At 45.0% G+C, this 27,225-nt stretch overlaps 1 protein-coding gene across 2 annotated transcripts; it reads right to left on the bottom strand.

The window, feature by feature from the left end:
- SCO2 (synthesis of cytochrome C oxidase 2) lies at positions 1–27,225 on the bottom strand. Of its 2 annotated transcripts, none has more exons than XM_068272618.1 (2): positions 26,941–27,225; positions 1–967 (listed from the first exon to the last, which is right to left on the bottom strand). In XM_068272618.1, the coding sequence occupies exon 2, from the start codon at positions 964–966 to the stop codon at positions 145–147; it is 822 nt and encodes a 273-aa protein (XP_068128719.1). In that variant the 5' UTR covers position 967; positions 26,941–27,225; the 3' UTR covers positions 1–144. The 2 variants fall into 2 exon arrangements, with proteins under 2 accessions (XP_068128719.1, XP_068128718.1); XM_068272617.1 differs by having other exon boundaries at positions 26,945–27,225.

The following is a 27,225-nucleotide window of genomic DNA, read 5'->3' as shown; positions in this document are numbered from 1 at the left end:
TAAAACAAACAAAGGCTTTATTCTGCTCGGGCTGCACATATCTGGAGTGAGAAAATAAACCAATGGAGAAAAAGACTGCAGTGAACATTCAAGTCTCATAACACAATGTCCAATTTGTAATAGATGGGGTGTTTCTCACTGTTCTTAGCTAAACACAGACTTGTAGGTCTTCATATGCTTTTTCACGCTTCCCATTATGTCTTGGTCACTTTTACTGCGATTATAATAGTCTGTAAACAACCCATCAGGATTAAGCAAATATATGAGAATTGTGTGATCTATAATGTAGTCATTCTCCTCATCTGGGACGCCAGCGCTGTAGTAAACACGATAGGCCTGTGCCACCGCTTTCACCTGCTCTGGGGTACCAGTCAGCCCTTTAAGGCGGGGATGGAATTCACTGACATACTTATCTAGTGCTGCAATATTATCACGCTCAGGGTCAACAGTAATAAAGACAGGCAGAACTGGTGGCAATGTAGGGTCTTTATCAAGTAAAGAAACAGCAGAGCTCAGCTTTTGTAGTTCATCAGGGCAGATATCAGGACAGTGGGTGAAGCCAAAGTATAGCAATACCCAGTGTCCTCGCAAGTCTTTTTTAGAGCATGGCTGACCCTTATGGTCCAGTAAGGTGAAGTCTCCTTGTCCAACAGCTACATTACGAAGATGCTCCATTCTCTTTAGCTTCTTCTTCTCCGCTTTCTCCCATCTTAAATAAAGCCATATAGCAACTGCAGCTCCACCAATGACCCCGCTCACAAGCAGCCTTTTATGGAAAGGCATAGGAGGCTTTGAGGATCCCATCTGCTGAGCTTTTTGTAACTGATGAGATGTGTGGAAGTTTCTTGTAGGCAGCACACATCTTCTATATTTTCCCTCAGAAAACAATTTGACTGAATGAGTTCCTCTATGGTTTATTAAGTAAGATATTGGCCTTTTGCAGAGGTGTTGTATGTGGCCTAGCATCCTGCAACACAAGAACAAAAGAACAGGATAACTTTTTTTTTTGTACTTTAACATGGAAATATGGGGATAAAAGACACAATACCAATTATTATAAAGAAACAAAATAGGCATGTTTAATAAAATATTTACTTTTGCCTTATCTAGCCATGTGAAGGCTGTGGTTAAAGCGGGCCTGAACTCAACACTTCCTCTCTGCTCTAAAAAGATACCAACAGCATAATAACCTTTAAAGGAACACATTTTTTTTGTTACAGCTGATACAAATCCTGCTTTCATGGAAGCAAACATAGGGTTAACATCCTGCGTTTACAAATTAGCCGCTCTGCCTTGGCAGAGGAGATTCCTGAGCTGACACAGCTGAAGGGATCAAATTGCAGTGGTGATTAGTCACAAATGAGGGGGACATTAAAGCGGGATAGTCACCATAAAAATCAAATTTCAACAGCAACTGGTCTGAGTGTATTAAGTGATAAAGAAGCTAATCATGCATTCAAAACTTTTTCTGCTGTTATGATTTCGAGTTATCAAATACTTAAAGAGAACTGGCCCTTTAGTAGTCAGTGCCAAACAGTTGCATGCTGGGGGTTCTTTTTATCTATAATATATTCCTCCTCCTCCATTTAATTCCCTGCCTAGCTGCTGCCAACCCCCTACTCACTTGTGTTTACAAGCAAGGCTGAGGTGACTCAGCGATTGGAGGAGAAAAGAAAAAAAAGTAAAGGGCAGAAAGAACATCAGGATTTAGCCTCAAACTGTGGGCAAAAGACATGGTTCCCACCAGGAACATAATTCTCTTCATTTACTATATACAATTCACTGAAAAAAAATGTGGACAGTATAATATGTGTTATGTAAGTAGATCAAGTATTTATCTACTTATATATGTGTGTGTGTTTTTTCCCTGGCATAGTATGGTTAATCCTACTGCTTTAAGACAGGTTAAAACTCTAAATACATACAGTGGGTTGCAAAAGTATTCGGCCCCCTTGAAGTTTTCCACATTTTGTCACATTACTGCCACAAACATGCATCAATTTTATTGGAATTCCACATGAAAGACCAATACAAAGTGGTGTACATGTGAGAAGTGGATCAAAAATCATACATCATTCCAAACATTTTTTACAAATAACTGCAAAGCGCGGTGTGCGTAATTATTCGGCCCCCTGAGTCAATACTTTGTAGAACCACCTTTTGCTGCAATTACAGCTGCCAGTCTTTTAGGGTATGTCTCTACCAGCTTTTCACATCTAGAGACTGAAATCCTTGCCCATTCTTCTTTGCAAAACAACTCCAGCTCAGTCAGATTAGATGGACAGCGTTTGTGAACAGCAGTTTTCAGATCTTGCCACAGATTCTCGATTGGATTTAGATCTGGACTTTGACTGGGCCATTCTAACACATAGATATGTTTTGTTTTAAACCATTCCATTGTTGCCCTGGCTTTATGTTTAGGGTCATTGTCCTGCTGGAAGGTGAACCTCCGCCCCAGTCTCAAGTCTTTTGCAGTCTCCAAGAGGTTTTCTTCCAAGTTTGCCCTGTATTTGGCTCCATCCATCTTCCCATCAACTCTGACCAGCTTCCCTGTCCCTGCTGAAGAGATGCACCCCCCAAGCATGATGCTGCCACCACCATATTTGACAGTGGGGATGGTGTGTTCAGAGTGATGTGCAGTGTTAGTTTTCTGCCACACATAGCGTTTTGCATTTTGGTCTCATCTGACCAGAGCACCTTCTTCCACATGGTTGCTGTGTCCCCCACATGGCTTGTGGCAAACTGCAAACGGGACTTCTTATGCTTTCTGTTAACAATGCCTTTCTTCTTGCCACTCTTCCATAAAGGCCAACTTTATACAGTGCATGACTAATAGTTGTCCTATGGACAGAGTCTCCCACCTGAGCTGTAGTTCTCTGCAGCTTGTCCAGAGTCACCATTGGCCTCTTGACTGCATTTCTGATCAGCGCTCTCCTTGTTCGGCCTGTGAGTGTAGGTGGATGGCCTTGTCTTGGTAGGTTTACAGTTGTGCCATACGCCTTCGATTTCTGAATGATCGCTTGAACAGTGCTCCTTGGGATGTTCAAGGCTTTGGAAATCTTTTTGTAGCCTAAGCCTGCTTTAAATTTCTCAATAACTCAATCCCTGACCTGTTTAGGACCTGTCTTGTGTGTTCTTTGGACTTCACGGTGTTGTTGCTCCCAATATTCTCTTAGACAACCTCTGAGGCCGTCACAGAGCAGCTGTATTTGTACTGGCATTAGATTACACACAGGTGCACTCTATTTAGTCATTAGCACTCATCAGGCAATGTCTACAGGCAACTGACTGCACTCAGATCAAAGGGGGCCGAATAATTATGCACACACCACTTTGCAGTTATTTATTTGTAAAAAAATGTTTGGAATCATGTAGGATTTTCGTTCCACTTCTCATGTGTACACCACTTTGTGTTGGTCTTTCACGTGGAATTACAATAAAATTGATTCATGGTTGTGGCAGTAATATGACAAAATGTGGAAAACTTCAAGGGGGCAGAATACTTTTGCAACCCACTGTATAAGGTGCATTCCTCTATGCTTCCCTTCTGTCCTGTGCAAGAGTTCAGGTCCACTTTAAATCAACTACACTGTAGTCATCAAGTCACAGCTCAACCAAGTGATCATTCATCAACCACGCTGGCTGGCAGCACACTTATCAGAACCTCATCCATTTTGATGCGTAACACATATAATAATGCAATTTTGGACACATTTTAATTCTGTGTAGTAGAACAAAGGATCTTCAGGGCTAGTTCACAGTGCTCAGTTGTGTTGTAGAATAAATCTGCCTTACAACTCACTGCCTATACAATTCTATGGGACTGTTGACAGTACTGCGTTGTAACTGATCACGTTATTCTAACTCGCTGCATGCAGGCTTTGTATTAAAGTCTATGTCCAGTCACACTCGTCATAAAGCATGTATTATTATACAGCTGACCACTGTGAACCTAGCCTCACATTGGTTATTTCATGGAAAAACAGATCAAGCAATGTATTTTTTCCTCACTTCTGGAAGGGCATACTGTATTAGTAAAAATGTAAATGCATGAAAAACATACCCCAAAACTGCCAAAGCAAATGCAAAGCCCTAGGGTGCATACACACATCCAATTTGGGCTAAATTAATGGCCAACATGTTTTGAATACTATGAACAAATAGTGTAGGTAAACTCTCATACAAAAGAGGTAAAATTGGCCAAATCAGAATTTGATGTCTGTACCAGGCATTAGTTATGCGCACCATGGTCTCGTTCATATAGGAAGTTGACAGACATGCTTGAAAATGTGATCTGATACCTATAGTTCTTTCTTTTTTGGATGTCACATGGTCGTCTGCCAGCCATCTATATCCAAATGGAGAGGAAATGAGATGTGTACAGTTTGACAAGCATATCTAGTCCATGAAATACCGTATATACTCGCATAGAAGCCGAATTTTTGGGTCCAAAAAAAGTGTCCCTAAAGTGGGGGTGTCGGCTTCTATGCGAGTCACCAAAAATGTAGAGACCTCCCGCCAAATGTATAGCACAAGTATGACCTCAAATAGCGTCCCCCTTACACAGACACTGCTCGAGTGCCCCCAGGGATTGCAGAGCCATGTACAGCATAACCGCACCTGATCCTAATGCCGCCCCCCCCCCCCCTCCCCCTTCATTGCACAGTGGTCTGTGCTTCCTCCGATCAAGCGGTTGCACTGCCCGGCATTAGCATTGTGATAAACAGTGGTGCGCGTCTTCTCTCTGGCCCGCGCTGACAGGATTCAGCCTACTTCTACCTCACAGTCTCTTCTATATGACGTAATAACAAAGCGCCATGGAAACAAGACTGCGAGGGAGTAGTCTGAATCCTGTCAGCGCGGGCCAGAGAGAAGACGCGCACCACTGTGTAGCACAATGCTAATGCTGTGCAGTGCACCTGCTTGATTGGTGGAAGCTCATACCGCTGTGCATCACCGCACTAATGCCAGGGAGGGCACTCAAGCGAATGGATGCAGCACACACCCCTGTGCATTGACTGGAGCGGGCATTTGGGTCAAGTAAGGAAGAACGTTATGCTGCACATGGATATGCAATGACTGGGTGTACTCTGGCAGTGTTTTTGCATGGGTACTATTTTGTCATAAGTGTTATACATTTTAACGGGAGGCACTTGGGCAGTGTTTGTATTGGGGGGGGGGGGGGCTATTATTATTGTCATACAGGTAATTGTGCTATACATTTTGACTGGGGGGGGGGGGGGGCACTCAGGCAGTGTCTGTGTAGGTGGGAATATTTGATTTTCATAATTGTGTTATACATGTGGTGGAGAGCATTCCTGCGGGGGTGAACATTTTTATGTGGGGCACTTGAGGGGAGGGAGAGAGAGAGAGAGAGAGAGAGAGAGAGGAGAGAGTGTGTGTGTTACATTGTCACACTATCAGTGCACTATATAGAGGCACCTGTGACAGTGGTTCTGCTCGCCTGCCCTCACTGTGATTCCTACCCTTGGCTTGTATGAGAATCACTCAATTTTACCCCTTTTTTTTAAAGTAAAACTTAGGGGGGGTCGGCTTATATGCGAGTCGGCTTATATGTGAGTATATATGGTATACTGTGCATCATTTGCTTCTATATGCTATTTATATTGACTTATAATGCTGATTGTTATCAAAATTTACCTTTACATTTTTACTAATCTATGGCCACCTTAAATCATCTGTTTAAGTGGGTTGAGCATGAGCAGAGAAACATTATTTGACTGATAATGAAACACAGTACAAAGCTTGGCAGATGCTACTTGTCAGCAATTACACAACAGCAGGTAAAAATAAGCCACCTGGAACTCTGTTAAAAGTGGCAGCGTTTGTAACCCTGTGTGTCATGGCACATCTTAGAGCAGCTGTGGCTGCACAGATACTGTATGTGCCTGCATGAAACAAATGCCTTCCGAATTCCCCTACCTAGGGCTTCCCAGTGCCCAGTTATGGATTTACCACCTGCAGCTGTCCACAAGAGACTGTCATGCATGTGATTAAAGCTTAATTAAACACATGCTTGATTAAAGTTGTCTGAGGAGGCCTCGGCCGATAATCTGGCGTGTGTACATTAGCCCTCGACTCCTGACCTACAAGCAATTCACCAGCCAAATCAACTTGCCTGAGTGACAGCCGATTCTTTTGTAGCACTGTCAGCCCTCCGTCTCCCTGCATAGCAACAGAACTCATCTGTTCAACCTAGCCCAGCAATGTTGCCTCAGGGATCAGGTCCCAAACACCGATGGGCGATGTAAGTCAGGTAGGTGTGTACTGGATTTTAGGGTGCGCACACAGCAAATGTACCACTTCCATGTAGTATGAGAGCTTTAGTATTCAAAATCTATTGGCCCTCATGAAATGGAAGTGGTTAAACTTGCCCAATCAAAATTTGATGTGTGTACACACCAAGCCTGGTACACAAATCCAACTTTGATTGCCCAATTTACCACTTCTTCTATGTAGGTCTATTGGACCTCCTGCTACATAGAGGTGGTAAAATTGGTCAGCGATCAGCCAATCAAAATTGGCTGTGTGTAATAAGGTTGGGATCACACTTGTCCATGCGGAAAACCATGCGTTTTCTGGTATGTTTGTATCTATGTTTTTCTCTGAATTTGTTTTTGCGATTGGCCAATCAAAATTAAACTGGGCTTAATTTCTCAAATTGACAATAACCTCAAATTGTATTTCTTAAAAATGTACCCTCTGTACTCTGTTTGGAGTGCTGTTACCATAAGACTGTCCAAAAACTCGCACTTAGCTGCAGGAGTAACAGAGCAGCAGCCACTGTAACAAATCTAATGTCTGCCATAGATCGTTCACCATGGCGCGGTGTAACAGCCGCTTTGTAACGCACTGTAATGCACAACCTATGCAACGTGTGCAGTGGGTGCTTTGTGCTATAACGGGTTGCAGTATGGTAACACACTGCATTACCGCTAAACACGCTTTAACAGTAAAAGTGAAGCATACCTTTCATTGACTGTATGCTTCACTGTGCCTGACTTAACGTGCATTGCTGCTTTCCCAATCTGCATCCCCAACCAAACAGGTTTAGTGACGCGGAGCGAGTTGAGGCAGTAGCCAAAGCAAGTGCCATTCCTGAAAGCTGCAGGCAAGGGTCTAGGTGTGCAGTTCCTGGTGTGCACTGGGATGCCATCCATGGAATATCTAAACTGTTTGTTTTGTGGCAAATCAGCTGCTATGGAGGTGGTCGCACTTAAGCAAACCCACAGCATTTTGCCACAGACAAAAAAAAACCATGCAGAATGGCATCTAATCATAGTCTATGATGCTACTGCATTTTCCGGAGGCATATGCGATTCCATATAGTGTTAAAATAAACGATACAAACCTGCACTACTGTCCCACACAACCCATTCCTTTTCATAGAAGTCAATTGCTACTATAAATTAAAAAAAAAACAACTAGTTAAAACGCTCTGCAAATCACACAATTGTGCGGCAAACCACTTGTGGGAAATCATGTGCAGTTCCCACAGATGCAAATATGATCCCTCCCTGAGGCTTGGAACCCACTTCAAAACGGTATCACTAATCGCAATCACTAGCAATTTTAATGAGCGATTTGTAAGCGATTTCATGAGCGATTGCTGGCAATTTTGGTAGCGTTCTTAACCACTTGAGGACCTAGGGCTTTCTACCCCTTAAGGACCGGCCACTTTTTTTCCATTCAGACCACTGCAGCTTTCACGGTTTATTGCTCGCTCATACAACCTACCACGTAAATGAATTTTGGCTCCTTTTCTTGTCACTAATAAAGCTTTCTTTTGCTGCTATTTGATTGCTCCTGCGATTTTTACTTTTTATTATATTCATCAAAAAAGACATGAATTTTGGCAAAAAAATGATTTTTTTTAACTTTCTGTGCTGACATTTTTCAAATAAAGTAAAATTTCTGTATACATGCAGCGCGAAAAATGTGGACAAACATGTTTTTGATAAAAAAAAAAAAACATTCAGTGTATATTTATTGGTTTGGGTAAAAGTTATAGCGTTTACAAACTATGGTGCAAAAAGTGAATTTTCCCATTTTCAAGCATCTCTGACTTTTCTGACCCCCTGTCATGTTTCATGAGGGGCTAGAATTCCAGGATAGTATAAATACCCCCCAAATGACCCCATTTTGGAAAGAAGACATCCCAAAGTATTCACTGAGAGGCATAGTGAGTTCATAGAAGATATTATTTTTTGTCACAAGTAAGCGGAAAATGACACTTTGTGAGAAAAAAAAAAAAAAAAAAAAGTTTCCATTTCTTCTAACTTGCGACATAAAAAAATGAAATCTGCCACGGACTCACCATGCCCCTCTCTGAATACCTTGAAGGGTCTACTTTCCAAAATGGGGTCATTTGTGGGGTGTGTTTACTGTCCTGACATTTTGGGGGGTGCTAAATTGTAAGCACCCCTGTAAAGCCTAAAGGTGCTCATTAGACTTTGGACCCCTTAGCGCAGTTAGGCTGCAAAAAAGTGCCACACATGTGGTATTGCCGTACTCAGGAGAAGTAGTATAATGTGTTTTGGGGTGTATTTTTACACATACCCATGCTGGGTGGGAGAAATATCTCTGTAAATGACAATTTGTTAATTTTTTTTACACACAATTGTCCATTTACAGAGATCTTTCTCCCACTCAGCATGGGTATGTGTAAAAATACACCACAAAACACATTATACTACTTCTCCTGAGTACGACGATACCACATGTGTGGCACTTTTTTGCACCCTAACTGCGCTAAAGGGTCCAAAGTCCAATGAGTACCTTTAGGATTTCACAGGTCATTTTGAGAAATTTCGTTTCAAGACTACTCCTCACGGTTTAGGGCCCCTAAAATGCCAGGGCAGTATAGGAACCCCACAAATGACCCTATTTTAGAAAGAAGACACCCCAAGGTATTCCATTAGGAGTATGGTGAGTTCATAGAAGATTTTATTTTTTGTCAAAAGTTAGCGGAAAATGACACTTTGTGAAAAAACACAATTAAAATCAATTTCCGCTAACTTGTGACAAAAAATAAAATCTTCTATGAACTCGCCATACTACTAACGGAATACCTTGGGGTGTCTTCTTTCTAAAATGGGGTCATTTGTGGGGTTCCTATACTGCCCTGGCATTTTAGGGGCCCTAAACCGTGAGGAGTAGTCTTGAAACGAAATTTCTCAAAAATGACCTGTGAAATCCTAAAGGTACTCATTGGACTTTGGGCCCTTTAGCGCAGTTAGGGTGCAAAAAAGTGCCACACATGTGGTATCGCCATACTCGGGAGAAGTAGTACAATGTGTTTTGGGGTGTATTTTTACACATACCCATGCTGGGTGGGAGAAATACCTCTGTAAATGGACAATTGTGTGTAAAAAAAATCAAAAGATTGTCATTTACAGAGGTATTTCTCCCACCCAGCATGGGTATGTGTAAAAATACACCCCAAAACACATTATACTACTTCTCCCGAGTACGGCGATACCACATGTGTGGCACTTTTTTGCACCCTAACTGCACTAAGGGGCCCAAAGTCCAATGAGTACCTTTAGGATTTCACAGGTCATTTTTGTTTCAAGACTACTCCTCGCGGTTTAGGGCCCCTAAAATGCCAGGGCAGTATAGGAACCCCACTAATGACCCCATTTTAGAAGGAAGACGCCCCAAGGTATTCCGTTAGGAGTATGGTGAGTTCATAGAAGTTTTTATTTTTTTGTCACAAGTTAGCGGAAATTGATTTTAATAGTTTTTTTTCACAAAGTGTCATTTTCCGCTAACTTGTGACAAAAAATAAAATCTTCTATGAACTCACCATACTCCGTACGGAATACCTTTGGGTGTCTTCTTTCTAGAATGGGGTCATTTGTGGGGTTCCTATACTGCCCTGGCATTTTAGGGGCCCTAAACCGTGAGGAGTAGTCTTGAAACCAAATGTCGCAAAATGACCTGTGAAATCCTAAAGGTACTCATTGGACTTTGGGCCCCTTAGCGTACTTAGGGTGTAAAAAAGTGCCACACATGTGGTACCGCCGTACTCAGGAGAAGTAGTATAATGCGTTTTGGGGTGTATTTTTACACATACCCATGCTAAGTGGGAGAAATATCTCTGTAAATGACAATTGTTTGATTTTTTTTACACACAATTGTCCATTTACATAGAAATTTCTCCCACCCAGCATGGGTATGTGTAAAAATACACCCCAAAACACATTATACTACTTTTCCTGAGTACGGCGGTACCACATGTGTGACACTTTTTTGCAGCCTAGGTGCGCTAAGGGGCCCAACGTCCTATTCACAGGTCATTTTGAGGCATTTGTTTTCTAGACTACTCCTCGCGGTTTAGGGCCCCTAAAATGCCAGGGCAGTATAGGAACCCCACAAGTGACCCCATTTTAGAAAGAAGACACCCCAAGGTATTCTGTTAGGTGTATGACGAGTTCATAGAAGATTTTATTTTTTTGTCAAAAGTTAGCGGAAAGTGACACTTTGTGGAAAAAAAACAATAAAAATCAATTTCCGCTAACTTTTGACAAAAAATAAAATCTTCTATGAACTCGTCATACACCTAACAGAATACCTTGGGGTGTCTTTTTTTCTAAAATGGGGACACTTGTGGGGTTCCTATACCGCCCTGGCATTTTACGGGCCCAAAACCGTGAGTAGTCTGGAAACCAAATGTCTCAAAATGACTGTTCAGGGGTATAAGCATCTGCAAATTTTGATGACAGGTGGTCTATGAGGGGGCGAATTTTGTGGAACCGGTCATAAGCAGGGTGGCCTTTTAGATGACAGGTTGTATTGGGCCTGATCTGATGGATAGGAGTGCTAGGGGGGTGACAGGAGGTGATTGATGGGTGTCTCAGGGGGTGGTTAGAGGGGAAAATAGATGCAATCAATGCACTGGGGAGGTGATCGGAAGGGGGTCTGAGGGGGATCTGAGGGTTTGGCCGAGTGATCAGGAGCCCACACGGGGCAAATTAGGGCCTGATCTGATGGGTAGGTGTGCTAGGGGGTGACAGGAGGTGATTGATGGGTGTCTCAAGGTGTGATTAGAGGGGGGAATAGATGCAAGCAATGCACTGGCAAGGTGATCAGGGCTGGGGTCTGAGGGCATTCTGAGGGTGTGGGCGGGTGATTGAGTGCCCTAGGGGCAGATAGGGGTCTAATCTGATAGGTAGCAGTGACAGGGGGTGATTGATGGGTAATTAGTGGGTGTTTAGGGTAGAGAACAGATGTAAACACTGCACTTGGGAGGTGATCGGACGTCGGATCTGCAAGCGATCTATTGGTGTGGGTGGGTGATCAGATTGCCCGCAAGGGGCAGGTTAGGGGCTGATTGATGGGTGGCAGTGACAGCGGGTGATTGATGGGTGGCAGTGACAGGGGGTGATTGATGGGTGGCAGTGACAGGGGGTGATTGATGGGTGGCAGTGACAGGGGGTGATTGATGTGTGATTGACAGGTGATTGACAGGTAATCAGTGGGTTATTACAGGGGAGAACAGATGTAAATATTGCACTGGCGAATTGATAAGGGGGGGTCTGAGGGTAATCTGAGCGTGTAGGCGGGTGATTGGGTGCCCGCAAGGGGCAGATTAGGGTCTGATCTGATGGGTAACAGTGACAGGTGGTGATAGGGGGTGATTGATGGGTAATTAGTGGGTGTTTAGAGGAGAGTAAACGCTGCGCTTGGGTGGTGATCTGATGTCGGATCTGCGGGCGATCTATTGGTGTGGGTGGGTAATCAGATTGCCCGCAAGGGGCAGGTTAGGGGCTGATTGTTGGGTGGCAGTGACAGGGGGTGATTGATGGGTGATAGGTGATTGGCAGGTGATTGACAGGTGATCAGTGGGTTATTACAGGGAAGGATAGATGTAAATAATGCCCTGGCGAATTGATAAGGGGGGGGTCTGAGGGTAATCTGAGCGTGTAGGCGGGTGATTGGGTGCCCGCAAGGGGCAGATTAGGGTCTGATCTGATAGGTAACAGTGATAGGGGGTGATTGATGGGTGATTGATGGGTAATTAGTGGGTGTTTAGAGAAGATAACAGATGTAAACAATACATTTGGGAGGTAATCTGACGGCGGGTTTGCGGGCGATCTAATGGTGTGGGTGGATGATCAGATTGCCCGCAAGGGGCAGGTTAGGGGCTGATTGATGGGTGGCAGTGACAGGGGGTGATTGATGGGTGATAGGTGATTGACAGGTGATCAGTGGGTTATTACAGGGAAGAACAGATGTAATGAATGCACTGGTGAATTGATAAGGGGGGGTCTGAGGGCAATCTGAGCGTGTGGGCGGGTGATTGGGTGCCCGCAAGGGGCAGATTAGGGTCTGATCTGATAGGTAAAAGTGACAGGTGGTGATAGGGGGTGATTGATGGGTGATTGATGGGTAATTAGTGTGTGTTTAGAGGAGAGAATAGATGTAAACAATGGATTTGGGAGGTGATCTGATGTCGGATCTGCGGGCGATCTATTGGTGTGGGGGGGGTGATCAGATTGCCCGCAAGGGGCAGGTTAGGGGCTGATTGATGGGTGGCAGTGACAGGGGGTGATTGATGGGTGATTGATGGGTGATTGACAGGTGATTGACAGGTGATCAGGGGGGATAGATGCATACAGTGCATGGGGGGGGGTCTGGGGAGAATCTGGGGGGTGGGGGGTGATCAGGAGGGAGCAGGGGGCAGGGGGGGTATAAAAAAAAAATAGCGTTGACAGATAGTGACAGGGAGTGATTGATGGGTGATTAGGGGGGTGATTGGGTGCAAACAGGGGTCTGGGGGGTGGGCAGGGGGGGGGTCTGATGGGTGCTGTGGGCGATCTGGGGCGGGGGGGGGGAGAAAATCAGTGTGCTTGGTGCAGACTAGGGTGGCTGCAGCCTGCCCTGGTGGTCCCTCGGACACTGGGACCACCAGGGCAGGAGGCAGCCTGTATAATACACATTGTAAACATTACAAAGTGTATTATACACTTTGTATGCGGCGATCGTCGGGTTAACATCCCGCCGGCGCTTCCGTATGGCCGGCGGGATGTTGCGGCGAGTGAGCGGCGACAGGCGGAGGCGGAGGATCGCGTCACGGATGACGCGATCGCTCCGCCCATGCCCAAACAAGGACCGCCGCCATTTGTCAATACGGCGGTCCTTGCGGCGTCTGCTTCCCGGCCGCCATTTGTCTATACGGCGGTCGGGAAGTAGTTAAAAAGTGTCAGCTTTTTGTCAGCAATTGTGTAACGATTTGCAATTAGCGATTTTAATTCTGATTGGTTCTTTCAATTTTAATTTTTTTAGTGTGCAGTAATGTATAAACGCTAGCAAGATCGCACTGTGTAGGTTTTGATGAGCAATTACGCCAGCGTTTATATACTGTAACATTGCAGAAACGATAAAAATACTACATGTCCTGCGTTTGCGATTTTGGTAATCGCAATCACTCCAGTGGAATTTGGCCCATCCATTACCATCAGCTGAACATTAAAGAGACACTGAAGCGAAAAAAAATTATGATATTATGATTTGTATGTGTAGTACAGCTAAGAAATAAAACATTAAGATCAGATACATCAGTCTAATTGTTTCCAGTACAGGAAGAGTTCAGAAACTCCAGTTATCTCTATACAAAAAAGCCATTAAGCTCTACCACTTTCAAAGTCGTGGAGAGGGCTGTTTTCTGACTTTTATTATCTCAACTGTTATTTAAAGGGAACCAGAGAGGAACATAATAAAAAAAAAGAAAAAGCTTTTATACATACCTGGGGCTTTTTCCAGCCCCATAAGCCTGGATCGCTCCCACGCCGCCATCCTCCGCTTCCTGGATCGGCGGTACTGGGACCCGTCACTTCCGGCGGACGCGGCCAATTGTCCGCATCACAGGGGCTCCCTCCATACCCGTACGCATGAGGCTGCGCAGTAGGCAGTAGGTGTACGTATATGGAAGGAGCCCCGTGTAATGCGGACATTTGGCCGCGTATGCCGGCCATGATGGGACCCGGTATAGGCGGATCCAGGCAGCAAAGGACGGCGGCGTGGGAGCGATCCGTGCGTATGGGGCTGGAGGAAGCCCCAGGTATGTACAGGATCTTCTCAAAAATTAGCATATTGTGATAAAGTTCATTATTTTCTGTGATGTACTAATAAACATTAGACTTTCATATATTTTAGATTCAAATACACACAACTGAAGTAGTTCAAGCCTTTTATTGTTTTAATATTGATGATTTTGGCATACAGCTCATGAAAACCCAAATTTCCTATCTCAAAAAATTAGCATATTTCATCCGATCAATAAAAGAAAAGTGTTTTAAAACAAAAAAAGTCAACCTTCAAATAATTATGTTCAGTTATGCACGCAATACTTAGTCAGGAATCCTTTTGCAGAAACAGGAAAATTGTATACTCACCTACTGTAATTTTCCTTTCCTGATATACTCCATGGCAGCATACAGATGGGCAGTTCTCCGCCTACAACTGCCAGATAGGACTAAATTTGAATAAAAGCTACTCCACCCCTTACTCCATATTCCCCACTTGAGGCCGAACCGCCTGCTTAGGGTGGGGCTGTATGCTGCCATGGAGTATATCAGGAAAGGAAAATTACAGTAGGTGAGTATACAATTTTCCTGTTCCCTGATATCTCCATGGCAGCATACAGATGGGCACATAACTAGAAAAATAAAACTATATGGGCGGGAAGCAGGTGCATAAACGAAACTTTAATTACTTATTTACACAATAGAAGCCGATGCTAAGGAAATCACATTCTTTCCAAAAGCACTTGAGGAAAGTGCTGCCGGCTCAATTTTATAGTGCTTTATGAAAGTATGGCTGGATGCCCAGTTTGCTGCTTTACATATGGTTTCTAATGAAACCTTTCCTAACGAGGCCCATGAAGCAGACATTCCTCTTGTAGAGTGGGCTACAATTTCTTGAGGTGGATTCAATCCTTTGAATTTGTACGCTTCTTGAATTACTCGTACAATCCATGAAGAAATAATTCTGGAAGATGCGGCCTTTCCTCTGTTTATTCCTTTGTGAACTATAAGAAGCTTATCTGACTGTCTGAATGAAGCTGTGGCTTCTATATAGGACCTAATTGCAGATACAGGATCTAGTGGATGTGAAAGGTCTGGATTCTCAGAATCTTTGAATGCTGGTAAAGTCCAATCCTGATTATAATGATAAGTAGATGCGACTTTTGGAATAAAAGCTTCTACAGGATGTAGAACTACACGATCCTCAAAGAAACATAAAAACGGCTCCTTGTAGCTTAGAGCTTGAAGTTCTGAAACTCTTCTTCCAGATGTTATGGCAATGAGGAAGGTCACTTTCCAAGTTAGAACTTCAATTGATGCATTTTCGGACGGAAAAAAGGTTGAAGAGGATAGATATTCTAGTACTGTGGGAAGGTCCCATTGTGGAAACTTTGGCTTGATAGGAGGGCGCATCTTTAGAGCTGCTCTGAAGAACTGTTTTATAAGAGGGTTTACTGCCCACGAATTTCCTAGTACTGCTGAGATTGCAGATACTTGTGATTTTAATGTATTATAGGCCAAACCTATATCTAGACCCTGCTGTAGGAATGCCATTATGTTGAAAACTGAAGGATCAAGGGGGTTAAAAGGAAAGGATTCAGCAAAAGTAACAAATCTATCCCACGTTCTATTATAAACTGTAGTTGTTGTAGGTTTTCTTGCTGAAAGTAATGTGGACAGAACTCTTTCCGGACAACCCTGATTTATGAGTCTCTGCCCCTCAATCTCCAAGCCACTAGGTTTAACCTCTCTGGATGCGGGTGAATGTACTGGCGTTGAGTTAGGAGATCTTGATCTGTTGGAATGTGAAACAGATGATCCGTGAGGAGAGAGTGGAGAAGAGTAAACCATGGCCTCTTCGGCCAGAACGGAATTATCGCTATCACTTCCACCTTCGATATTGTAACTTTTTGGAGGAACTTGAAGATCAATGGAATTGGTGGGAACGCATACCCCCTTCTGAATGTCCATTGTTGGGCTAGGGCATCCACCGCTAGAGCAGTCTGACAAGGATACCTCGAATAGAAACGAGGAAGCTGGGTGTTTTCTGGTGATGCAAATAGATCTATTTGCATGTTTCCCCACTTTTTTACCAGGATATTGAATATTTTTGGATTCAGTGCCCACTCGTGCCGATTTATGAAGTTCCTTGAGAGATCGTCTGCTTGATGATTGTCTACCCCAGGAAGATATAATGCTGTCAGATCTTTCAAGTGGGTCTGGGCAAGGGACATAATCGGCTGGACTTCTTTGAGTAGTGAATTGCTGTGGGTCCCCCCTTGTCTCTTCACATACGACACTGCTGCCTTGTTGTCCATCCGAAGCATCACTGAACGACCCACTATCCCTGGTAGGAAAGAAGTTAAAGCTTGGAGGGCAGCTCTTACTTCTAGTATATTTGACACAATGTTGTCTGTGGAAAAGGGCCATTCCCCTTGAACTGCCATGTCTCTCCACGTTGCTCCCCATCCTAGCGCACTTGCGTCGGTCGTTATGGTCTCCCAATCCGGTAGGAGTAGTGAGCAGCAATTGTTTAAGTTCTCTGGGTTCATCCACCACCTTAAGGATTTCCAGACCCTGAGTGGTATGAATATTGGATGATCTAGGCTTCCATCCTTCCATTGGGCCAAGAAGTTGGTCTGAAAAGTCCTTAGATTCCAGTGTGCCCAGCGAACTAGTGGAATTGTTGACGACATTTGCCCTAGAATCTTCATGCATTGTCTGGCAGGCAACACTGAGTTTGGCTGAATCTGTGCCAGCTGTGACATTAGAAAGTTCTGTTTGTCCTGTGGTAAAGCTATAGAACCTTGAATCGTTGAAAATAGTGCCCCTAGAAAAATCATTTCTTGTGTGGGTGACAGCTGACTTTTTTTGTAATTGACTATCCATCCAAATTCTGTTAAAGTTTGTAAAACTATATCTCTGTGGCGCTGTAGACATTCTTTTGATTCTGCTAGTATCAAGATGTCGTCTAAATAGTGCAGAATTCTTATCTCTTGAACTCTCAGAAGAGACACCACCGACAGCAGGATTTTTGAGAAGGTTCGTGGAGATGTGGAAAGGCCGAAAGGAAGGCAGCAGAATTGGAGATGGATGTGTCCTACTACAAAGCGAAGATACTTTTGAAATGAGGGAAGGATCGGAACATGAAAGTATGCGTCTTTTAGATCTATCGAACACATCCAATCCCCAATTCTGACTGCCCTTGTCACTGTCTGCAATGACTCCATTTTGAACTTTGGGAGTCTTATGTGTTTGTTCAGAAGTTTTAAGTCTATGACTGGTCTCCAGTCCCCTGTTTTCTTGCGTACCATGAACAAAGGGGAATAGAATCCTTCGAATTTTTGAGTTGAAGGAACTGGAACCACTGCTCCCTGCGCTATCAATGTAGCTACATATTCTTGTAAGATCTCTCGTTTTCCCGGATTTCTGGGTATGGTTGTTTTGACTAAGTGAGGAAGATGAGGTTGTGTTCTGAATGACCATCTGTGACCTCGGTTGATAATGTCCAGTATCCAGGGATCTGTAACATTTTCCGCCCAGACTGACGCATAGCGGGTTAACCTGGCTCCCACTTGATCCGTCTGGACGGGCCTCATCTCAAAAGGATTTACTATTGTTCTCTGAAGGCGTAGGAATTTTCGACTTGTTAGATCTGAAAAAGGTTGATTGAGGCTTCCTCCAATTTTTATTAAAGGTCTTGCCTGGTCTGTAGGAACGAGCATCCTTAAACCTTTGAAATGATTGTCTGTTCTGTTGCGTGAAACGTTGTCTTTGAAATTTTCGATCTTGGGGCCAGAGCAGGGACAAGGTCCTCCAGCACCCAAGGCTGAGACACCAAAGAGCGCCCCTCCATCCCTCCCACCCCAGCTGTCACACACTGATTGCTATTAGACTAAGAGGGCCACAGGGCCCACAACCTCCCCAACACCTTAATATCTAGTTATCTGGCTTGCAGTCACTGCTATGTATCCCCTTTTCTTATTTCTTTCTGCTTCATACACAATTAGGAATGACAGCTGAATGAATTGTGCGCCCCCCTTCTACACTGCGCCCTGAGGCTGGAGCCTCTCCAGCCTATGCCTCGGCCCGGCCCTGCTTGGGGCAATAGGCCTGATTTGCCTCCCGTTACCCTGCATATTGCTGAGTCCAATGTTGAACCGAACAGATGTTTGCCATCGTATGGTATCCTTGTCCACGTAGTTTTCGATGAAGGGTCTGCCGCCCATGCTCTTAGCCATAAGGCTCTTCTAGCCATCACAGAGAATACCATAGACCTACTTGAGGCTTTCACCACATCTAGAGCAACTTCTCCAGCGAATTCTGCTGCCATCTTTAAATTGATTAAAAGTAAAAGCTAGTGACTCTTTACTGGCGTCCCTCATTACTGCGTTTTCCGCTTCAAAGATCCATGCTTTCAGGGCTTTGGCAACCGATGTGAAGGCAACAGCTGGCCTAGCTGCATCTCCAGATGACAGGTATGATCTTTTTAGATCAACATCAATTTGGCGATCCAACACGTCTCGAAAGGAAGTGGAATCGTCTAACGGTAGGGTCGTGTTTCTTGCTAACCGCATGATTGCTGCGTCTACCACTGGGTTGGTATCAAGCAAAGATACATCTCCTTCCGCTAATGGATAAAGTTTTCGTAGTCTATTCTTGGTTGAAGTTTTTTTCACTGTCTTGTTCCATTCGTCTGTTATAATTTCCTTAATTTCATCCATAAACGGGAAGAATGAATGATCTTTATCTAGCTGTTTATAATATCTCTTTTTCTTTGGTTTATCGCTACTTTCCGGATCTTCCCATTCGATCGCTTCTTTGACCTGAGCGATAAAAGACGGGATTAAGGAGAAATCAAACGTATAATCCTGATCCCCAGATTCCTCAGAGCTCAGATCTTCTATAGAATCTTTAGATGATTTATGAAGCGTAGCAGTAGGAGGATCTGTCTGTTGCACACATAATTCTGACATAGTATCTTTAACTATTTGTTTAATAACTGTTGAAAAATCTTGCGGGTCTCCTGATATGTCATAATAGCAGTTTCTACAGACCATTTTATCTGGTAACTTAATGTCCCCGCATAACCAGCACTGCTCTTCTGAGGGTCTGTTGGTTTTTGTAGTGCATTTTTTAGGCGAGCTAGATTTTGGTCTTTCTACTGATTTTGCAGATTGTGATGTCTGTGGTCTATCTCACTTGTCAGCAGAGGCAGAGGCAGAAGTTTGCCCTTGACCAGAAGAGGAATGATGTTTTGTATGCTTTTCCCCCTGATTATGGTGATAAACCTCTTCCTTGTATCCTCTGGAGGACGAATGTTTATGGCTGTAAGGAGAGATCAAAAGATCAAATGAGTGTATGATCTTTGGATCCAGCAAAAAATACCTCATTAAATACTCACCCCCCTTACCTAGAATCTTTTTTGTGTTCTCTTTTGGACTTGCCCATGGTTAGAGAGTGGCTGCAACAAGAAAATGCAGGCTATGAGTATCCCCACCTGTGCTATCGCTTGTCTATGCAATACAATTAACATTGCTGTTTTATACATAACAGAAAGCAGTACCTTGCTGAAAAGAAGAACTCTGGCCAGTTCTGGTGAGAGGAAAGGAGCAGGAGACGCTCGTAGCCCCGCGCCGTCCACCACGCTGATCGGCAGGAAGCGGGGAGTGATTTCCTGAACGTCCCTTATGACGTCCGTCCTATGCCCATATCCAAGATGGCCGCTGCTCCCGAAGTATGGGCAGGCAACCGGATGCGGCGGAACCTACGCAATGACGCGTAACTCGGCCATTACGCCTGGACTAGGCGCCTGCGCATTCCCAACCTTGTCGTTGTGACGGCGAATCCGTTCAAAATTAACAGGTAAAGATTAAAAGACATAACTCCATACCTGAATGTCTTCCGAACAGACAGACCTTCTCCACAGCGCTTGCTAGGAAATGAGGATGTTAGTCCATGCCAAATAAAGACATCTCTTTTAAGATGCTGGAACAGGCTGCCTGGAGAACACATAAGAGCAGGCTCCCGACCTCTTTGGAGCATTTAGCTGCCTGAGGACCAGGACTACGATCAGGGGAGGTAAGAACCTGATCGGTTCCGCAAAAAAATCGTGCGGAGGTAAGGGAAAAATTGACAACACAACAGTCCTATCCGGCGGTGAGGACAAAAAAAGGAATATGGAGTAAGGGGTGGAGTAGCTTTTATTCAAATTTAGTCCTATCTGGCAGTTGTAGGCGGAGAACTGCCCATCTGTATGCTGCCATGGAGATATCAGGGAATGACTGCTTCAATGCGGCGTGGCATGGAGGCAATCAGCCTGTGGCACTGCTCAGGTGTTATGGAGGCCCAGGATGCTTCGATAGCGGCCTTAAAGTGAACATCCGGACTAAAAATCGACTCAGCAGCACTAAAAAAGGCTTTGTGTTTCTTTAACAGTTTCACAGCATCAGAACTTTGTTTCTCTTATACAAACCTCATTTTTAGCTGCACAGAAGAAAACTGCCCGGGCTTTTTTCCCCTGATGCTGTGCAAAGCATGATGGGATTTCTGATTTTGTTGTTCTCTTTCTGCTGTTTTGGTGCAATTTTTTTTTTTTACATTTTGAATTTGACATTTGAAGCCTAGCGTGTGCAGCTGGGAGGGGTAATCAGGACACAGGACAGTTAGAACTGTGTCTCCTGCTCCTTGTCACCTCCTTTCAACCAAAAAGATGGCTGCCCCCATGACAAAGATGGCAGCCCCCATGAATCACAAACATTTGCCTGTTCTTTTAAAACAGGGTGGGTAAGAGATTATATTACCTATCAATTCTAATTAACATAAATAATGTAACTTGATGACAGTATGTTTGTTTAGGCCGAAGTTCCCCTTTAAGCTCATCCAGAGTGTTGGGTCTTGCGTCTCTCAACTTTCTCTTCACAATATCCCACAGATTCTCTATGGGGTTCAGGTCAGTAGAGTTGGCAGGCCAATTGAGCACAGTAATACAGTAAACCATTTACCAGTGGTTTTGGCACTGTGAGCAGGTGCCAGGTCGTGCTGAAAAATGAAATATTCATCTCCATAAAGCTTTTCAGCAGATGGAAGCATGAACCCACTTTTGAACCAGAAACAGCGGCAGAAGCGCCTGACCTGGGCTACAGAGAAGCAGCACTGGACTGTTGCTCAGTGGTCCAACGTACTTTTTTTTCGGGTGAAAGCAACTTTTACATGTCATTCGGAAATCAAGGTGCCAGAGTCTGGAGGAAGACTGGGGAGAGGGAAATGCCAGAAGTCCAGTGTCAAGTACCCACAGTCAGTGATGGTCTGGGGTGCCATGTCAGCTGCTGGTGTTGGTCCACTGTGTTTTATCAAGGGCAGGGTCAATGCAGCTAGCTATCAGGAGATTTTGGAGCACTTCATTCTTCCATCTGCTGAAAAGCTTTATGGAGATGATGATTTCATTTTTCAGCACGACCAGGCACCTGCTCACAGTGCCAAAACCACTGGTAAATGGTTTACTGACCATGGTATTACTGTGCTCAATTGGCCTGCCAACTCTCCTGACCTGAACCCCATAGAGAATCTGTGGGATATTGTGAAGAGAAAGTTGAGAGACGCAAGACCCAACACTCTGGATGAGCTTAAGGCCGCTATCGAAGCATCCTGGGCCTCCATAACACCTGAGCAGTGCCACAGGCTGATTGCCTCCATGCCACGCCGCATTGAAACAGTCATTTCTGCAAAAGGATTCCCGACCAAGTATTGAGTGCATAACTGAACATAATTATTTGAAGGTTGACTTTTTTTGTTTTAAAAACACTTTTCTTTTATTTGTCGGATGAAATATGCTAATTTTTTGAGATAGGAAATATGGGTTTTCATGAGCTGTATGCCAAAATCATCAATATTAAAACAATAAAAGGCTTGAACTACTTCAGTTGTGTGTATTTGAATCTAAAATATATGAAAGTCTAATGTTTATCAGTACATTACAGAAAATAATGAACTTTATCACAATATGCTAATTTTTTGAGAAGATCCTGTATATAATCTTTTTCCTGGGGCCTCTGGTTCCCTTTAACTATTTACTTTTTCTCTGCCAGAGGAGAGGTTATTAGTTCAGACTGCTCTGAACGAATCATTTTGAATGCTGAGTGTTGTGTAATCTGCACATATTAGAGAATGATGCAATGTTAGAAAAAACACTACATACCTAAAAATAAAAATATCAGAATATTTTCTTTGCTGCTAATCTTCTAGTAATTATTTATAGTACACAACCAATTCATTATATATATTTTTTTTCCGCTTCAGTGTCTCTTTAAGGAAAATCGCTAGCATTTTGAAACGCTCCCTAAATGCCCCGGCTGTCATGCGAACCAGTGTTTGTGATTTTAAATTTCTTTTTTTACAGCTTCCAGGATGCTATTGACAGATGAGTGGTTAGGGAGGGGACCGTGTGGGAGATGTGCCTACACATGTCCCTGTAAAAGATGTAATCTATGGGCCCGTTTCCACTATCGCGAATCTGCATGCGTTTCCTGCATGCAGATTCGCACAGCCAATACAAGTGGATGGGCCTGTTTCCACTTGTCAGTTTTCCTGAGCGTTTTTCTGTGCAGGATTTTTCTGCACGGCAGAGCCCTCAGAATTCGCCTGCGTGTGGAATGCATGCGAATCGCCGCTAATATATTTAATAGGGAAATCGCCTGCGGCTTTGGTATGCGAATTTTCATGCGAATTCGCATGGAAATCAATGGAAAAGCACACCAGCACTGCCATGGTTAAATTCGCATACAGCGTCATTCATGCGAATTCGCACGAAAATTCGCATACAACCGCATGCGAAATTCGCATCCGCATGCAAATTTTTACCGCCGCCATTCGCACCGCACAAGTGGAAACGGGCCCTATGGCCCAGTGCACACCAAAAACCTCTAGCAGATCTGCAAAATGGTTTTGAAGCAGATTTCAGGTGGTTTTTGAAGCAGATTTCAAAGCAATTCTAAGTATGTTTTCTAAACATGCCTAGCGTTTTTTGGAGCGTTTTTGTGTAGCAGATTACAAATATTGTTACAGTAAAGCTGTTACTGAACAGCTTCTGTAACAAAAAACGCCTGGAAATCTGCTCTGATCTAGCGTTTTTCAGAGCGGTTTTCCGCTTTCCTATACTTTAACACTGAGGCAGAAACGCCTCAGAAATCTAAAAAATGCTGGTACTTTTCCGTTAGCCGGGCGCATCCACTAGGTGGCGATAAAACGCCACCAGAATTACATCTTTCCCTACTATCCATGGCGGCCTGGGGGGGGGGGGGGCTGGGGGTGATAGTAATTAACGCCACCTAGTGGATGTGCCCGGCTAACGGAAAAGTACCAAAATGCTGCAGCCCCCGAGTTTGCGTTTGGGGAAAAAACGACCCGCTCTGGTGTGCACCAGCACATTCACTTTCATTAGCCAAGCGATTTTCCCCCTGCAAGCGTTTTAAAAAGCGCTTCAGAACCGCTCTGGTGTGCACCAGCCCTATGATTACGTCCAACCGAAGCCTCCCACCTGAATGCTAATTTACGCAATTCCTGCTAGATTTGGTACAGCAGGCAAAGGGTGTATGACAGTATACCTGATTGGCTGACTGGCGCCTGCTGACCAGATAAAGCTAGGAAAGTGCTTTAGCTGGGAGTGAGCAAATTATGTGGTTTGCTGCCTGCAGTATTTCACAAACTGCATGTGATTCCCATAGCCTACAGCAGCGTTTTTCAACCGCTGTTCCGCGGCACGATGTTGCCTGGTGTGCCGTGCAGGGATCCCCAACCTGTGGTCTGCGGGACGCAGGACTGTCCTCTTCCCCCCTCCCGCCCGTCCCCGCGGCCGCCGCTGTTATTACCTTAGCAGCGGCCGCTCTCCCCTCTCCAGCGCATGTATTTATTCAAGCAGCATATCTCCCGGCTGCTCTGTGTGTGATGCGTAAGAAGGAGGGCTCGGTTACCATAGTAACGGCGATACATATCGCCGCTACAGGAAGCCGCTGCCCTGCTTCCTGCCGCATCACACAGAGCAGCCGGGAGATACGCTGCTTGAATAATTACACGCGCCGGAGAGGGGAGAGCGGCCGCTGTTAAGGTAATAACAGCGGCAGGGACGGGCGGGGGCACCACCTACCCATACTGGCTATTCTGGGGCACTATACTAGCTATCCTGGGGCACTATACTGGCTATACTGGGGCACTAGTCTGGCTATACTGGGGCACTATACTAGCTATACTGGGGCACTTTACTGGCTATACTGGGGCACTATTCTGGCTATACTGGGGCACTATTCTGGCTATACTGGGGCACTATTCTGGCTATACTGGGGCACTATACTAGCTATACTGGGGCACTATACTGGCTATACTGGGGCACTATACTGGCTATACTGGGGCACTATACTTGGGCGCTATCCTGGGGCACTATACTGGGGCACTAAACTGGCTATACTGGGGCACTATTCTGGGGCGCTATACTAGCTATGCTGGGGCACTATACTGGCTATACTGGGGCACTATACTGGCTATACTGGGGCACTATTCTGGCTATACTGGGGCACTATTCTGGCTATACTGGGGCACTATTCTGGCTATACTGGGGCACTATTCTGGCTATACTGGGGCACTATTCTGGCTATACTGGGGCACTATTCTGGCTATACTGGGGCACTATACTAGCTATACTGGGGCACTATACTAGCTATACTGAGGCAACTAAACTCCCTATACTGGGGCAACTATGCTAGCTATGCAGCCGCACCCCAGCCCCCCACCCCCCATAGCCTGCTGCGCACGGCACTGTCCACTAGGTCGCGCAAACACCCGGTAACACCCCCCCCCCCCCCCCCCCCCACCCGCCGTTCCCGGAGAAAATTTTGGTCAGAAAGTGTTCCCCGGGCCGGAAAAGGTTGGGAACAACTGGCCTACAGTGTCAGCAGACTGTGGATGACACAAGTTTTAAAAACAAAAAATACCTCCTCCTAGGTAGCATTAACCAACGTTTAGAGATGAGACTGGGTTTTGACTTTAAAGCATTTTCTCAACAGGAAATAGAATTCACCTGAACTTTGCAAGGTAAGGTCCAGCACCCCCAGGAGCAGCGTTTCTGATTCCAGAAATCACAGCAATTTCCAGAACATGGTTTTTAGTGCAACTGGCGCTAGTCTAGTTTAGGAAACAGAGCAGAAAACCGCATAGGGAACAGTTCAATCACAGCGCCCTCTACAGTAAAACTAATGAAAACTGCAGCAGTCATTTCCATTAGTGCGATCCGATTGCATCACAATTTTGGCCCGAGCGCAATGGTCATCATGCTGCATGTTGTATGTGATTGAGCTCTACTATATTGAGTATAGTAGCTCAATCACAATCGCATTCATGGAAATTGGATTGAAAAGTGGAAAAGAGACCTAACTAGAATACATAGTCCAGACTAATGGTGGCCATGCATGGAACAATTTTTTCATACAATCTATCATTTCTATGTAATATAAGGGAACTGTATAAAGTGTCCTTTCAGTATATCTTCTGATTAAATCGCCAGGGTGGCTGCGGGAGGGTTTTTTTTAAATAAAAAAAAAACTATTTCATGCAGCCAACTGAAAGTTGGCTGCATGAAAGCCCACTAGAGGGCGCTCCGGAGGCGTTCTTCCGATCGCCTCCGGCGCCCAGAATAAACAAGGAAGGCCGCAATGAGCGGCCTTCCTTGTTTTGCTTAGATCGTCGCCATAGCGACGAGCGGAGTGACGTCATCGACGTCAGCCGACGTCCTGACGTCAGCCGCCTCCGATCCAGCCCTTAGCGCTGGCCGGAACTTTTTGTTCCGGCTACGCTGGGCTCAGGCGGCTGGGGGGACCCTCTTTCGCCGCTGCTCGCGGCGAATCGCCGCAGAGCGGCGGCGATCAGGCAGCACACGCGGCTGGCAAAGTGCCGGCTGCGTGTGCTGCTTTTTATTTCACAAAAATCGGCCCAGCAGGGCCTGAGCGGCAGCCTCTGGCGGTGTTGGACGAGCTGAGCTCGTCCAGACCGCTCAGCAGGTTAAAGAGAGTCTGAAGCGAGAATAGATCTCGCTTCAGACCTCATAGCTAGCAGGGGCATGCGTGCCCCTGCTAAAACGCCGCTATAGCGCGGCTTAACGGGGGTCCCTGTCCCCCCAAACCCCCTCCGTGCAGCGGGGGAGCGCTTCCTGGTTGGGGCAGGGCAAACCGCCGCAGCCCTGCCCCATGCGCGTCTGTCAGACGCGTATCTCCGCCTCTCCCCCACCCCTCTCAGTCTTCCTTCACTGAGAGGGGCGGGGAGAGGCGGCGATGCGCGTCTGATAGACGCGCTGGGAGGCAGGGCTGCAGCCGTTAGCCCTGCCTCCAGGAAGAGTTTTCCCTACGACCATTTTACGACCAACTTTTGCGGGGGGTGGGTTGGGGGTGAAGGGACCCCCGTTAAGCCGCGGGATAGCGGCGTTTTAGCAGGGGCACACGTGCCCCTGCTATATATAAAACCTGAAGCGAGATTTAGTCTCGCTTCAGTGTCTCTTTAATTTACCCTTCTACTGCATAGAAATGGATTGTATGAAAACAATTGTACCATGTATGGCCACCATAAGAATCACTAGCATAAACATGGAATAAAATGTTATATTTATAAATGTATATATCACTTTACTGCTCAGCAAATACTCTTGATTATGCCACACTAGACACAATTACATTACATGAATAAGACTGAATGCTATCAATACACGCACGGAAATTTAAATGATGGCCACTTCCTTCATTAATTATTAATAAACTAGAAATAAGTGAATCTCAGTTCAGATCCATTCTGGTGTACACGGAATTTAGCAAACCACTCAGCACAAAGCACGTGTGTATAAGGAAGAACATACCAACCTGAGACCCCTACTTCCTTCTTATTTCAGAGAGGCGGATATATCGTGCAAATATTCGCGTTTCTATTACAAGAAGAGGAGGGGTCCTTCGGGAGTGTGTGCATCTGGCAGCCATTTTGCTGGAGATCACAGGCTAGCAATCATTGTATATGAACTATACAAGCATGGCTCTCGCTTTTCAGAAAGGAATATGACATAGTATATCCTCTTGTGAAGGCTTCAGCCGCAGCGGTGTGCAGAGGAGGCTTGGAGCGCAGCTGCTCCTGTGAAGGCTTTAGCAAA

The sequence above is a fragment of the Hyperolius riggenbachi genome, chromosome 3 (assembly GCF_040937935.1).
Source record: "Hyperolius riggenbachi isolate aHypRig1 chromosome 3, aHypRig1.pri, whole genome shotgun sequence".
NCBI classification, from domain to species: Eukaryota; Metazoa; Chordata; class Amphibia; order Anura; family Hyperoliidae; genus Hyperolius; species Hyperolius riggenbachi.
The sequence above is the reverse complement of the archived record's forward strand: the minus strand, read 5'-3'. Positions and strand labels throughout refer to the sequence as shown.

Coding starts and splice junctions, on each gene's coding strand:
- SCO2 (XM_068272618.1), bottom strand. CDS start 966: ATGCTAGGCCACATACAACACCTCTGCAAAAGGCCAATATCTTACTTA.